Source organism: Protopterus annectens, chromosome 4.part0 (genome assembly GCF_019279795.1).
Source record: "Protopterus annectens isolate FY-2018-M chromosome 4.part0, PAN1.0, whole genome shotgun sequence".
Classification (NCBI taxonomy): domain Eukaryota; kingdom Metazoa; phylum Chordata; order Ceratodontiformes; family Protopteridae; genus Protopterus; species Protopterus annectens.
This window is the reverse complement of record NC_056733.1, coordinates 597153805-597170234: the sequence shown is the minus strand read 5'-3', so window position 1 is coordinate 597170234 and position 16430 is coordinate 597153805. Positions and strand designations below refer to the sequence as shown.

At 46.3% G+C, this 16430-nt stretch overlaps 1 protein-coding gene across 7 annotated transcripts in view; it reads right to left on the bottom strand.

The window, feature by feature from the left end:
- NCOR2 (nuclear receptor corepressor 2) overlaps positions 1-16430 on the bottom strand; it is a 3277114-nt gene that overhangs the window by 1477084 nt on the left and 1783600 nt on the right. For 6 of the 7 annotated variants that reach the window (XM_044068530.1, XM_044068534.1, XM_044068533.1 and 3 more), the window contains one exon: positions 8799-8892. In XM_044068530.1, the coding sequence (XP_043924465.1) occupies positions 8799-8892 (94 nt within the window). The remainder of the gene's footprint in view (positions 1-8798; positions 8893-16430) is intronic. The other variant, XM_044068531.1, reaches the window with a different exon arrangement.

Below are 16430 nucleotides of genomic sequence, written 5' to 3'. Positions count from 1 at the left end.
GGTAACAGAAAATACACCCCTGGGATCACTTCATTGGCTATGCTTGACAGAGGCTCAGTTAATCAATCAATGGGGCGGCGAAAGCCGACACACTCTGGCTAGGCTTATAAATACCCTCGGGCAGATAGCCTAGTACCTACCTATGAACCTATGAATATTGCTTATAGGCGAGGACTGGAATTTGATTTGCAACAGTGAAGATGTGTCTAGCAGGCCCAGAAGGGAAACATAACAAAGGAGGGTAGATTTAAAACAAAATATGAAAACACTTGGTGTGAAGATGTGAATTCAGAAAGTACAGTTTTGTACCTACCATAAATGTAGATGTCCGATAGGTATGCATCTGCAGTCATAACATATGGGTTGTCCTGCCTCAGGCAGCCCTTCGGTCGGCCGGATACCAAAGTCTGGGTCTGGCCTCGGCTGATGTCGCACTTTCCCCGACGTCAGAGCGTCTGAGGTATAAAAGCATCAGCCAACGCCATTTTCCTCAGTTTTTCTTGCCCCAGATGCCAGGTGCCCTCTAGGAAGGCTACATTTGGATAAATGCTGAAAAGTTCCAAACATTTGCAAATTATATACATCTATAAACAAACAAATACACCATAATAGATTCCCCCAGCTAGCTGAAAGAGGGGTAAGCACCCTAGGAATACCACAGAGGGGAAGGAGGGAGGGAAATCCTGACTGCAGATGCATACCTATCGGACATCTACATTTATGGTAGGTACAAAACTGTACTATGTCCTTCAAGGATGCATCTGCAGTCATAACATATGGGTAGAATACCACAGCCAATCTGGGGGAGGAGGTACTAAGAGCAGGATGGTGTAGTTAAGATCCCCTGCAGTATTGCAGTTGCAAACCCTGCTCTGGATCTAGAATATAAAGGTAGATTGTAATGCTTGGCAAATGTATGCACGGAGCTCCAAGTAGCAGCTTCTAAAATGTCCTTGGTAGCCACCCCTCGTAGGAAAGCTGTAGTGGTGGCTGTGGCCCTTGTGGAGTGAGGCCTGATATTTTCAGGAACTGTCTTTCCATGAAAGGAGTAGCAAAAGCGAATGCAATTTCCTATCCATTTTGAAATTGTCTGTTTGGAAATTGCTCTTCCTTGCACCCCAGTTGCATATGCTACAAAAAGTTGGTCAGTTTTTCTGCTAGTTTTTGTTCTGTCCAAGTAGTAGTGTAGTTGTCTGTGTATATCCAGGGTGTGCAAAAGTTTTTCCCCTTTATTCTGTGGGTTAGGGAAGAATGTAGGCAAGTGAATAGCTTGGTTCAAGGATACCCTAGATACCACCTTTGGCATGAAAGTAAGATTGGTTCTTAGTGACACTCTATCCTGGTGAAAAATAAGAAAAGGCTGCACTGCCATTAAAGCTTGTAACTCAGATACTCTTCTTGCTGAAGTGATTGCCAGAAGGAATGCAGTTTTGCAAGATAGAAACTGTAGATCTGCTGATGCTGCTGGTTCAAAAGGAGGTAGTGTCAGTTTTTCCAGCACAAAATTGAGATCCCATGTAGGTAGAGGGGGTCTTCTTGGAGGTTTAACATTTTTGATCCCTCTCAGAAATTGTCTGAGAAGAGGGTGTGAGAAGATGGGTGGATCCACATTGTATTCTGCTGAAATTGCTGAAGCATGAATCTTAATAGAAGAATAAGACAGGCCATTGTGGAACAATTCTGCTAAGTATTCTAGGATGTGTGCTAGGTTTGCCACTGTGACATTTGTGCCCTTTGATGTGCTCCAAATGAGAAATCTCTTCCATTTAGCTGAGTATGTCTTCCTTGTGGAAGGCCTGCGAGCCTCCAGGATGATGTCCTTCACCCTCTGAGATAAAACAGTCTGATTGGAGTTTAAGGAATTTTCCAGGCAGTTAGCTGCAATGTTTTCAAGTTGGGATGCAGGGTCTTGAAATTGTTTGCGTTAGAAGAAGAGACCATAGGGGGAGAGGCCTTGAATTTTCCTGAGACATGCTTCTCAGTAGTGGATACCAGTGTTGTTTTGGCCAGTCCAGAGCTATTAGTATCACTTTTGGCTGTTCCTCCCTGATCTTCAGTAGAACCTTGTACATCAATGGGAGAGGTGGGAAGGCATATACTGTTAGGGCATTCCAGCTGAAAGAGAGAGAGTCCACCCTCCAAGCTTGTGGGTGATATGTCCTTGAGCAGAATGTCTTCAGTTGGTGGTTGAGTGGGGAGGCGAACAGATCTATCTCCGGCATTCCCCATGTCTTTGTTATGAGTTTGAAGATGTCTGGGTGCAGCATCCATTCATGTGCATCCATGGTAGTTCTGCTTAAGCTGTCCGCTAGTGCATTTTCTTTTCCTGGCACGAATTGGGCCTGTGGTTGGATATTGAGATTCAGGCATAGATCCCACAGATTCATAGCCATCCGGCATAGAGGGTAGGAATGTGTGCCTCCCTGTTTGTTTATGTACCACATGACCGTGGTGTTGTCTGTCCTTATTAACAGATGTCCTTGTTGGAGGAAGGGTCTGAATGCCTCAATTGCATGCCTCACTGCCAGCATTTCCTTTTGGTTTATGTGCATGCTTAGCTGCCCTTGAGGCCATAGGCCTTGGATACATTTGTCCTCCATGTGTGCTCCCCATCCTCGGTCTGAGGCGTCCGTGGTGATGGTCTGCTTTGCTTTTGGTTTGTTGAAAGGCAACCCTCTGTTGGACTGGCAGGCCTGAGCTCACCACAGGAATTCCTTTTGAAGGCATGGAATGATTGGTATCATGGTTTCTAAACTGTGACTGTGTTGAGACCATACACTCCTTAGGTACCATTGTAGTTTCCTCATATGCAGCCTGGCATGTGGGATTAAAATTATGCAGGATGCCATGTAACCCAGGGCCTGCAGGATTTTCCTTGCAGTAAGCTGAGTTTGTCTTGTCAGAATCATGAAGTAATCTGGAAGTTGTTTTTGTTTTTCTTCTGTGAGAAAAGCCATCTGGGTGTTTGTGTCCAGATCTGCACCCAAAAAGGTTATCCTTTGGGATGGTACTAGTCTTGACTTTTGGATGCTGACTGTGTATCCCAAGGTCTGTAGCAGGTGTATGGCATAGGCCAAGTCCTTTAACAATTTTTTCTTGTCGTCCGCTTGTATTAGGCAGTCGTCCAGGTATGGATAAATTTGAATTCCCTGAAGTCTGCAATGTGCAATTACTGATGCCAGGCATTTTGTGAATACTCTGGGCGCAGTAGATAAGCCAAAGGGCAATGCTGAGAATTGATAATGCTCTGATCCTGCAAGAAATCTGAGGTGTCTTCTGCAATTTGGTCTGATGGGGACGTGCAGGTATGCCTCCTTGAGATCTAGAGTCACCAGCCAAGACTCCTTGCCCAACATGGGAAGAAGTTGCTGTAGGGTCAGCATTTTGAATTTTGGCACAATGAGATAAGTTTTCAGTGCGGACAGGTCGAGAATAGGCCTCCATTGGTTTTCTTTTCTTGGTACAAGGAATAGTCTGGAGTAAAATCCTTGGCCTTGTTCTGAACATGGTACCTTTTCTATGGCTTTCATCTGAAGTAAATTGCTGATTTGTCTTAATGCCTCTGCCTTCTGATTTGGTGGAAGGTTTGGCATTCCTCTTCATTTTGGCAAAGTGTGGAAGTGAAACCTGTATCCCTCGTCTATTATTTGCAATGTCCATGTATCCTTTGTAATGCAATGCCAGTTTTTTGAGAATAAAGCCAGCTTTCTGCCCAAGGGTGCTTCCAGTTGATCCCTGGTAGGCGGAGTCAGAGTCAAGTCATTGGGTCTGTCCTGTAGTAGTGGTTGTAGTTGTAGCTGTTGCACTACTCCTCTGGTTGGCAGGCTGCCACTGACGGCCTCTGTAGGGGCCCTTCGATTGACCTCTGCCTCTAGGGCGCCTGTTCCTGCCTCTCTGGGCTCTGTTAGAGTCTGGAAAGGACCAATTCTTTGTAGGCCAGCTTCTACTGAACCTCGGTGGTTGAACTTGCAGGAAATCTTTAACTGTTTGCACAGATTTTGCTTTTTCTTCAACCTTTTTTAGAATCTCCTGTGCAGGGGAGCCAAATAAATTTTGTTTCTCCATTGGAACATCGAGGAGTTTAGCTTTGACATGGTCCGGCAAAGATTGCTCCTTCAGCCAGGCATGCCTACGAATAACTGCCCCAGTCATAGCTGATCTAAATGAAGCCTCCAGTGCATCATAGCCACATTTTAAAAAATGATTACTAACCTGTTGTGAGTTATGTACCAAATCCTGAAGGGATTTACGGTCTAAGGGTTCAGGAGAAGAAAGTTTCTTATTCAGTTCATCTAACAAATACTCTTGGTACTGTATCATATGGAATTGACAGTTTAATGCCCTGGCAGAAAGAGTAGCAGAAGTATACACCTTCTTTCCCCATCTCTCTAAAGCTCTAGACTCTCTTTCAGAGGGTAGGGAATTTTTGGCAGTAGCGGCTGCAACCCCTTTAGGGCCCTGAGAAATAGTTTCTGGGTCTGCAGCATGGGCTTTATACAGATGGAAATGAGAATCCGGGACCCTGTAATATCTGTCAGGTTTGGCAGGGGCCGGAGGAAGAGAATCAAGGGCTGTACTGACATCATTGTACACATCATCAATTACATTTAGAACAGGAGGTATAGCTAAGGGCCTATGCTGAGGCAAATGCAAAAAGGTCCTTAATCTTTTTTGAGAATCAGAGAAACCCTGACCTTGCCACTGAAAGTGCTCTCTCATGGAATGTAAAGTCTCCCCAAAGGAAAATTCTTCAGGAGGGGAGGCCGAAGGGATAGAATCCTCTGCATCTGAATCCTCATAAGGCGAGTAAGCCCCTTCCTGGTGGTCTGACAAGTCAGATCCATCTGTGGAATCATCTGAGGAGTGAGGTTCAGAGGGGTCAGTCCTGGGCCTTTGGTCTGGAGGAGGTTGAGAGGCCCTGTCTGGGTGAGGTTGAGAACCCCTAATTAAGGAGATAAGGTCCTCAGCAAGGCTGAGGATCTGTGAACTAGAGGAAGGCCTCTGGGATGTAGATTTGGCAGGCAAAGCTTTTGAAAATTTGGCAGCTTTAGCCCTAGTAAAGGCCTTAATAGACATAGAAGCTGGGGGCCTAACTGTCCCACGTGCAGGGGTAGAAATGTCCAAAGGTATGGTGTCGGACAATTCCTGAACACTAGCTTCGGTAGGGAGTTCTGAAGCTGACTCAGCCGGGGCCTCCCGGGCCTCGGTAGTCGGAAGTATGGTTTCGGAAGAAGGAATCGCCGAGGACTCGGTTTCGGCCGAAACCGAGACACTCGCGGTAGGCCTAGCAGTGGTTTCAGCCGAAACCGCGGGCCGCGAGTGTCTGTCCTTTTCCTTGCGTTTTTTGACCATATGCGAAGTCGGAGTCTCCAACGGCATTTTATAAGCAAAAGCAGCTCCAAAAAATTCCTCTGCAAACTCCGACCGACGTCTAAGAGTTCGTCGGTTGAAGGAGGCACAGGCTAAACAGGCTGATACGTCGTGGTCTGGGCCTAAGCAAGGAAGGCAGTAAGAATGGAAATCCTTATGAGGTATTTGTTTCCCACAAGTTAAACAATTATTTACTTTGTCTGACATCGGCTGAGGCAAGAAAGAGTCCCCAATGGGGTACTTAGCTTTTTTCGAAGTCTTCGGTAGCTGAAATCGCTGGATCTGACCGACCGGCACTTGCGAACAGCTTCTGCTTCGGGCACCGCGCGGCAAGAAAGACTGGGGAAAATGGCGTCGGCTGATGCTTTTATACCCCAGACGCTCTGACGTCGGGGAAAGTGCGACATCAGCCGAGGCCAGACCCAGACTTTGGAATCCGGCCGACCGAAGGGCTGCCTGAGGCAGGACAACCCATATGTTATGACTGCAGATGCATCCTTGAAGGACATCTATGAGTTCAGAGTGAATTTACATATTATTCCCAAAGATACAAAAACTGGGCTAGGTTAGACAGAATTTACATTTCACAAGAACATGTGCATTTAATTGAACATCTTGATAAGCACCCAATAACTAATTCAGATCATGCGCCAATAATAAATTAAATAAAAACACAGGAGAATAAAATAAAAATGAGACACTGGTGCTTTCCCCATCTATCTCTTGAAAAGAGAGGAATTTAAGGAATGGGTAGTGGAAATTATTCTGGCACTGTTAGAGAGGATAGAAATTTCTTCTGAAAATATACCTAGGGAGTGGGATAAAATTAAAGTGGAGTTTAAAATAGGGTGGAAATAAAAAAAAGGGAGACATGGTTAAGAAGTAACAAGAATTATTTAGAGGGACTGACAAATGTTAAAGTATTGCAAAATAGGGGAAATTTCACAGAACAAGAACAGGAGCAACTGCAGAATGCTAAAAAGAAAACAAGGGATTAACTTGATAATCTGCATAAATTTAGAAAGATTGCTGTTAAGGAACTGTTTTTTGATAATATCTCTAGAGCACAAAAACTTTTAACACAACAAATCAGTTAACAGAAAGTAGAAAGGGCTATCACCAAGCTTTAGGGAGCCTATAGCAAGGAGGTCCTGTATAAGTGTTAGAAGTATTTTGGAAATTCTACGAAAGTCTGTATAAAGCCGAGAAATATGGAAATCAAGGAAAGGCACAAATGGAAATGTTTATGGAAGAATTAAATATGCCAAGGTTACAGAAAAAGGAGGCTCAACTGATAACAGGACAGGAAGAGATGAGATAAAAATGCTGATGTATTACCAATCTACAGGATAGTCACCAGGAACAGATGTCATTCCTGTGGAAGTTTGGAAGCTTGGAGGGAAAAAACTAATAAAGATCTGGAAGGCTTTGTTTAACACTATTTTAAGATGAAAAGAAGTACCAACATCCTGGAAAAAGTGGTGGTGACTTTAATACCTAAAGAGGGTAAAGACCCATCAGATCCAGCTTCATACAGACCCATTTCAATACTAAACCATGACTATAAAGTGTTTATGTCTATAATGGCTAAAAGAATAGCATAAGTGATGCCAAAATTGATAGATATGGATCACTGTGGTTTGGTGGATGGGAGGCAAACAGTTGACAACATTAACAGAACAATGATAATCCACAAGGAAGCAGAATGTAAGAAAATACCACTGTTGTTGGTGAGTCTGTGCAGACAAAATATTTGACAGACTAAGCTAGGACTTTATGAGCAGAGCAATGGAAGCATGTGCATTCCCTAATAAAATTAGAAGGTTAATTAGAAGGACAGGAGGTAAAAATTAAAGTGAGTGTGTTCCTCTCTGATAATCTCTGCTTGAGACAATAAGGACAGATTTTAAATATTGCTCTTATAAACTTAGAACATTGCTAGAATAACAGGTTTTGTGTTTTTGTATCCTTCACAAAATGCATACTAAGTGTGAAACTCAAAGTGTGTCATTATTTAGTGACTTCAATCCTCAGCAATTTGCCAGAAAACCACAAATTTTATGTGGAACACATCAAAAATATGAGGCAAAAATCTGGACTTTCTGAGTAAATCTAGACAGCTGAGAGGTATGCCTGCAGCCATCTGCCTATTTAATGCCTTATTCTATAAATATGTCATTTAGAACAACAAAAAAGGCCAACTTTAGTAGCTACAGTTTGGCAACAGATTTCAAGGATGAAACTAAAGCACAAGCGCACATAAGCATGAAGACAGATGCGTATTTAGTCAGTGCCACACAATGGCAGGAATAACGGACACAGCACTTAGTGCTTAGTAGCAACTGGGTCTGCACTGCTTGAACTGGAAGGTTTTTACTTGTTACATACGCACATGTCACACAGGGATGCCAGTTAACTTCTACTCAAAAGCAGAAACTCCTTTACTGCACAAACATAGCCTTACCAGCAGCGGACATCAGCATCTGGAACTGGGCATAAAAACCTGGCACTCAAATAACAAACCCAAGCAGGACTGCCAATCCAAGCAATTTGTTTTAACTGACAACATACACTTACTTTACAGACAACTAACTTTTTAGTGATACCTTTTCCCAACATATAAAAGGAAAACTGAGTTGCTCCCTCAGGGTTTCTTAGCTGCAATTTCTATTTCCTGACTCATAAAAAAGATGCATGGCAAGAAAATCTTACTTAACTAAATAACACTGCCTGCTTTGTTGTTTTGGGTTGACAGGTCAGATGCAACTCCAATTTCTGAGAAATTAATTTACGAGCTCCTTTTTTACTCCAAAAAGCTTGGTGGAGGAGTTACCACTGCAGTTAAGATAAGTGAGAAACCTATTCAGTGTTCCTTTAAAAGGAATTCAAAATCTAAAAACACAGACTACACATACAACTAAATATTATTACTCTACCCTGAACAGTTCTTTACTTAACTGAAAAGTAAATTTTATTTACGCACTTGTATGTTTGGTTTATAGACAAACAGGAACAACTTTCAGAGACTTAAATGAAAAATAACAGAAGAATGTGAGAAAATAACTGAAATGCCTGTAAACTGGAGAAAAAGTGTGTTTGTGTGTGTGTGTGTGTGTGTGTGTGTGTGTGTGTGTGGACAAGCATGGCTTACTGAAACAGTCTCAAAACTTAGGGCATTGCTAGAAATTCTTAAAATAAGTGGATTCTCCCCAAAGCAACTTCGGATATTTTATGCCTCTACAAACCAACACCAACATTAGTGTCCACTCCTCACATTGCAGGATCTGTTCTACAGCTTCTAAATTTTCAGTGTCCGTGTTACATTCACCTGACACCTAGAAGTCATGCATATAACAAATACCCATGCACAAATTGAGAAGAGAAAACAAGTGAACATACAAATATTAAGAAACACTGTGGAGTCTCACCTCCTGCTCAGAAAGTCCGTCAATAATTTCCGACATTTCATGCTCACTTCTAGCTGTGGAGATGGAAAGACTGTTGGACCTCTGTCCTACCCTGCTGAGAAATAACAAGAAAGACTGAAACATCCAACAACTCACATTTTCTCGTAGACTAACAAAGTATAGTGAAAGCTGGCTAATGATCTACAGGGTAACTGAATATTTTTTTTTCTATACTTTTGAACACAGGTTATCATAATGAGGTTTTCATGCTCAGCATTAAAATCATATGATTACATAAATAACAGCAAAGTAAATAGTTGTACATAAAAAAATAATCAGCAAAAAACAAGTAACACTGCACTGCGTACAGAGGAGATGAGACACAATTCTGTCCTTCACTGCTACAGAACACGTTGAGTTAACTTGCTTAATTTTTATACATTGTATCCAACTGCATTAACATATGCTGTCAATAAATTAGAAGTTATGTACTCACCATAACGTTCCATCTGAGTAGGTGTATTCATTTGTCTGCAACCTGTGGGTTATGGATCCGATATCGGATCCGAACCGGCATAGTTTTCCAGCTATGGATCCAAGCTCTCAGCTCCTCCCCTCACCCATAATGCCCTGCTCTACCCTCATGACCTCAGATCGAGTTTGCCAAAGCAACAATACCCTCAAAAGGGTAACAAGTAATATGCAGGAAACTGAAAGGCCAGGGGGATAGGAGGGCGGGATGGTTGCAGACAAATGAATACACCTACTCAGATGGAACGTTATGGTGAGTACATAACTTCTAAATCTGAAGTAGGATATTCATTTGTCTGCAACCTGTGGGACAGAGTCCCCAGCTACCTGAATCTTGGGCGGCCATCATGGAAGGATATTCCGAGCACCGCGAGCCAAAGGATGCTCTACCCTAGATGCAAGATCCAACTTATAGTGAGAAATAAATGTATGAGATGAAGCCCACGTGGCTGCTGCACAAATATCATCTAGAGGAATCCTAGCCTTGAAGGCTGCCGAGGTAGATACTGACCGGGTTGAATGGGCATGAACACCCTCCGGTGCGGGCCTTCCTGACGCTTGATAAGCCAATAAAATGCACTGTGAAATCCAGCGGGATAGAGAAACTTTGGAAATTGGCTTGCCCAAATTGAATTTTGCAAAGGAAATAAACAGCTGGTCGGATTGCCTATGACCAGCTGTCCTGTTGAGATAAAATCTTAGTTGCCTGTGAACATCTAGTGAGTGTAGCCTATATTCACCTTTGTTTTCATACTTAGGGAAGAAAACAGGGAGGTTAATGGATTGATTGATGTTTGCTTCAGAAGCGATTTTAGGAAGGAAGGACGGGTTGGTCCTGAGGGAGACACGGTCCGGATAAAAACCAAGTAAGGAGGTTTAGCTGATAAAGCTTGAAGTTCAGAAACTCTCTTGGCTGATGTAATGGCTACCAAAAGGCTGTCTTGTAAGACAAGAATTTGAGATCCACTGTAGCCGCGGGCTCGAAAGGGGGAGCGGTCAAGGCCTGTAGGACCAAAGAAAGGTCCCAAGGAGGAACTGCTTGCTTTATAGGGGGCCTGAGAAGGAAAGTGCCCTTAAGAAAAGTTTTGCACAATTTGGCTGACATAAGAGGAAGAGACTCTTGACCAATGTGATAGTGAGAAATAGCCGCCAGTTGAACTTTGACTGTGGAACTGCTGGCACCATCATTAAAGAGAGAGGTTAGAAAATCAAGCACTACAGGGAGAGGAACCGTGAAGGGATCTAGGCCTTGCCGCTCCGCCCACACAGAGAAACGTTTCCATTTGCTTCGTAAACCTTTCTAGTGGATGGTTTATGAGCCGCCACTAAGATAGCCTTTACCGGAGAAGAAATACCGGGAGTCCTTATCAAGAGTGGAACTGGAGCAGCCAAGCGGTCAGCTTCAGGTTGTCCAGGTTCGGAGGAGGAATGCAGGAAGGATGGGATATCAGATCCGAATGGGATCTAGAATCCAAGGAGGATTCACCGAGTGAGACCTTAGGAAGGGGAACCAGATCTGTCGAGGCCAGAATGGAGCAATGAGAATCATTCTGCAACCCACCCGAGAGGCTTTCTGAAGAACTTGCAGCATCAGAGGCAAGGGTGGATAGGCATACAGAAGACCGGGTGGCCAAGCATGCACCAGAGCGTCTCTTGGGGTACCTCCGGGAGGAGGTATTAGAGCGAAAAACTGTCGCACTTGGTGTTTGAGGGAGAAGCAAAAGATCGCATGAAGGTGTTCCCCACCGTGCGAATATGCGTTCCGCTACTTGACAATTGAGAGACCACTCGTAAGGTGTCAGAATGGTGCGACTGAGCTTGTCCGCTAGGATGTTGGACCGACCGGAATGTGCGTTGCTATGAGAAAGCGATTGGTGGAGGTTGCCCATTCCCAAACTCTCATGGCCTCTCGACAAAGAGGGTAAGACCTTGTTCCCCTTGCTTGTTGATGTACCAGACAACAGACATATTGTCCGATTGAATCGCAATTGTTCCCAAGGGAAGAAAGTCCTGAAGTGCTAGCAACGCTAAGAGCACTGCTCTCATCTCTAGAACATTGATATGCAGTAAGGTCTCTGAATCGCTCCACGTGCCTTGGACTGTCCGGCCCGCAGTGCCCCCACCCGAGGCGGAGGCGTCCGTGGTCACCGTGGCGAGAGGGGAGAAGCACAAAATGGGCGACCCTCGTGGAGATCCGGGAGTGGAGCCACCACAAGAGGGACCGCTTGCAAGCCTTGCTGATCGCTATGGGATGATGCATGGGAAGAGCAAGGTATGACCACTGAACTAAGAGCGTCCACTGTAGAATGCGCATATGGAGCCTGGCAAGAGGAAGAAGTGCTATCGATGAAGCCATGGACCCTAGAGCCCTCAGGACCAACTCCGCTGGAACAGAACCTGAATGGAGAATGGCCCGCACCTGGAGCTGCAGATTTAGAACTCTGTCCGCAGTGAGGAAGGCTCGTAAACTCCTTGTGTCTAGTCTGGCCCCTATGAAATCTAAGAGCTGAGTGGGTGCCAGGTTGGACTTGTTTGTATTTATTGTGATGCCCAGAAATGGAGCAAGATGGAGAAAGGAGTCTCGCGCCGAGAGAAGTAGATGCCTTGTTGGGGCGGTAAGGAGCCAGTCGTCCAGGTAGGGAAAGACCTGCACCCCCTGAAGCCTCAGGTGGGCCGCTACCACTGCTAGTACTTTGGTAAACACCCTGGGGGCTGTGGTGAGACCAAAGGGAAGGACCCGGAACTGGTAGTGACTGGCTCCCAGCCGGAAGCGGAGAAACCTCCTGGAGCGTCTGTCCATTAGGATGTGGTAGTACGCGTCCTTGAGATCTATCGAGCACATCCAGTGGCCTTCTCCCAGAAGGGGGAGAATAGATTGTAGAGTGACCATTCGAATTTTTCTTTGGGGACTGCCAGGTTCAAGAGAGAGAGGTCTAGGATTGGTCTTAGTTCCCCCGTCTTTTTTGGCACTAAAAAGAACCTGGAGTAGAACCCTGATCCGATCTGGTCTGGGGGAACGGGCTGGATGGCCCTTTTCTCTAGCAGATGGCCAATTTCTGCCAAAGCGGCCTCCCTTTGACCGGGTGGTACGTCTGGGAGGGACTGCAACTTTGGAAGGTGAAGGAAAGGAATGCGATATCCCCTGGATATGATTTGGAGAACCCAGCGGTCCGATGTTATGGACTCCCATGCCGCTAGGTGCCCCGAAAAACGTCCCCCGACTGCCTCCAGAGTAGAACAGTCGGGCAACCCCTCAGGGTTGCTGCGCGGGCCGTTCAGAGAAAGGTTCCCTGGACCCGAAGTTTCTGGGAGCCCCTCTGCCTCTAGGGCGGCGTCCTCCCTGTCCTCCTCTGCCACGGAAGGACTGGTTGTCCGGAGCAGGCTGGGACTGCTGCGACTTCCGGAACCACATCTTCTTCTGACCCTTTTGGTTCCTAGAATAGGGCCTCTGGGGTGCAGAGAAGCGGATTCCGACGGCAGACAGCGTCTTCCCGTCCTTCTCGCTCTGGGTCAACGTCTCGCGAACGGTCTTGCCAAACAGAGCAGAACCATCAAAGGGGGCGTTCGCAAACGACGCCTTGAAGGGCTCAGAAAAATCGCAGTGGCGGAGCCAGGCCTGACGTCTAGTGACCAGTCCTGTCCCCGCAGCTCTAGCGGCGCCCTCCGTAGCATGGGAGAGTAGCCGCATAGAAGTATTTGTGACTGACCTAAGAGTGGCCATTTTGGTGGAGTGCAGAGCTCTGTCCTCCTCAAGAATGGACTCAGGGGGGGATGCAGCGTACTCCTTAATAAGGTCTCGCTGCATCCGAATAACATGTGCCAAATAGTTCAGCGCCCTTACCGAGAAGGTCGCCGAACTGAACATCCGCTTCCCCAAGCGGTCCATCATCCGAGACTCCTTGCTCGGTGGGTGGACTGAGGAACTCTCCTGAGCCAGTTCCCTCTTTGTGGCCGCCGCCATCAACATGGCATCTACAGGAGGCCCCTTACTCCAATGGGTCCTGTCAGAAGGCGGGCTAAGGATTCTATCAGGTCTTTTGGGAATTGGCTCCACGGTGTCCGGTTCCTTCCACGCCCTGGTGGTAATAAGGTCCACCAGGGGGTCGGCAGGGGACACCCAAGAGGTAGACGGGCCCGCTTCAATGCCTCCAAGAACACGGACTCGTCCGAGGAAGACTTGGGGCAGACCACCCTCTTATACGGAGCATTTCCATGATGTCTGATGTCCGAAGGAGACATCCTCGGGGGGGTGACCGTGGGGAGCCTTCCCCTTCCTCCAAGTCCGTGTCTTCAGTGAGAGACTCAGGGAGTCAATGTGCCTCCTCTTGCACGTATGCTTGCGAGGAGCCTCCTCTGGGGGGCTGTCAGAGGAGTCCTGGCAAGCAGCAATTTGCTCCATGGGAGCAACTTGGGGCACAGAAGCGGGCTGTCCCAGGGGCCGGATGGTGGAAGCCTGGCCCAGTGCAGAGGGAGCGGGACGGAGCTGAAGCAAGTGCCGGGGTCGGAGACCCTCAACAGAGCCCTCTCCACTACATCAAAAGCCGAAGGGAGCCGACCTCGACCAAAGGATCCGACAATCGGCTCCCCTCGGATCCGAAGAGTGGATCGGAGCCGGCGCGGCACTCGGATCCGAAGGGACAGTGCGCTCCGACACAGACGGCGCCGAAGGAGCACTGATCCCCGGATCCGGCTCGGATCCAGGCTCCGAGATCGGGTCCGACGCACTCGAGGGCATGGTCGGATCCGGTACCAAGTACTATCGGCTCCGACCTCCCCGGCCTCGGCTGCTCGGCTCCAGTTGCTCCGAACCCGGAAGCGGGTCGGAGAAGGAGCAATAGGCTTAAAAGGGTGTTGAGCTCCCCGGAGGGGAGGCAAGAGCACTCCCATCTGCATCTGGGCCTGGATGAACCTTCTCATCATCCGGTCCAGATCAGCATCCGAGAGGCTATGGGTAGATCTCGACAAGGCTACCGAGGTAGGCCTGGAATGCCTCCTCGATAGCCTCGACGGAGATCGGGTCTCCTCCTCCTCAGGACCCGGTGAGAAGCACACAGGTGACCGGAGCCGAGAAGGAGGAGACCGCACCAACAGGAAGCCGGGAGAAGCCGCTTGGCTGGCGGGGCCGAAACAGAGGTCTCGGCCCGCCGCTTGTGGTGCTTCTCCCTCCGGTCCTTTTTAGATGCATCCCTCTCCTGTCCTGAAGCGGGAGGTTGAGTCCCAGGAGCAGGAGGGGGTGCCACAGGGAACAACTGCAGCCGCAGGAGTCCCCGAAGGAGCGGAGGTCGGAGCCGAGTCCGGCGGTAAAAGACCCGCCAAGACCAGCTTGGACCTCCGCTCCCTCAGTGCCCTGGGGTTGAACCCTGCACAAATGGAACAACCAGATGTGAGGTGTTCAACCCCAAGACACTTAACACACCGAGTGTGGCCATCAGCCGGTGAGAGCTTATGGCCACACTCGGAGCATTTAGAAAATATTGACTTAGGCTGTTCAGCCATAGTCAACCAAAGTTAACCTAAAGTTACAGAAAGTAACTGTAAAACAATAAAGAAGCACACAGGCCTCACACACACTCTACGCAGCGAGGGAGGGAATAAAATTTACTACAGAAAATTAAATTAAACTAAAACAGTCAATAAAACTAGGAAACCTACAACTTTCACACAAAAAAAGTTAAAGAAGGCAAAAATTCTCTAATTTTAAACAAGAAATATCCACTTAGCTGAGAGCTATGAAATCCACATCTAGTTACCAGCGCGGCAAACAAGATCTGAGGTCATGAGGGTAGAGCAGGGCATTATGGGTGAGGGGAGGAGCTGAGAGCTTGGATCCATAGCTGGAAAACTATGCCGGTTCGGATCCGATATCGGATCCATAACCCACAGGTTGCAGACAAATGAATATCCTACTTCAGATCTAACTTTAGGACAACCACTTTACACAATGGACATCGATTCAAAATTAAATGACAAGCAGTTTTAACATGTAATACAATAAAAAAAAAAAACTACACAGAAGGATTCAGGACAGTGAAATAAAGAAGCTGCCCAACACCGATATTCAGTTATAATCTTTTACACATCTTGATACCGCAGAGGATTCTTGCTCACATTTGGCGGCTGGTAAGATGTCAGGAAACCACCTTGTGTACTGAGTAACTGCACACAGTCTGAAGACTAGAGGTGATTTACTTTACTTTTATTTATCCCACTCCACTTGATATTATCTTTCTGTTGTTTTCAGAATCTCCAGCCTGATAAGCTGCCGTCTTTGGAACCTATGTCAGTGCCATTAAATTTTCCTCTATTGTCTGCCTTGTTAAATCTATCAAGAAGGATGCCAGTCCCCTCACTTTTCATAGTCACTGCTCTGTACCTTTACTTAACATGCTGTGTCAAACCATCCAAGCACCAAGTGTAACAGTATTCTCCAACAAAATTCACCCGCTGTTTCCAGACCCTCAATCACTTTACAGATAAATTGACAACACAGTACATAAGAGGCTCTGGATGACATGCTGTCATGTTCAGAAGTGTCTCTACTGCTCATCTGCCTTCCTGTTTTGTACCTTCATTCATGGGTAACCAGCCAGGGGTCCTACAATGCAGTTATTATGCCTTGTTTACAAAGACAAGGTCATCTCACCATAGCACGCTCTGAGATTTCCCATTCCAGACCAGTCTACAAGGTGAAGTAGATTCAAACCCCAACAATGGTGGTGGTATGTCAGCAGATGAGGAATAAACAATTTTGCCTTCTTTGCTATTTATTCTCCAAGCAGTTTCAAAGTCCAAACACTTGTACTGACAGAACAAATACTGCCCACATACATATATAAATATCACAGCCTGAAGGTAAATTTAAATAAACCATCTGGTTGACTTACCAATACAATGTTAAAGCTGAATGACAGCTACAAAACTATCTTTCACAACTCTCTGACATACCAGCTGTTGACAACATAGTAAAAGGTTCCACACAGACAACACACAAACTATCTTTTGTCCTTGCAGTCAGGTAAGGTGTGCTTAAACTCAATTTTCGTCCTTAGTAGTCTAACCATACAAATATAATCACATAAGTCTCTGGGGTACCTACACTGCAAGCCACATGATCAAAGGATC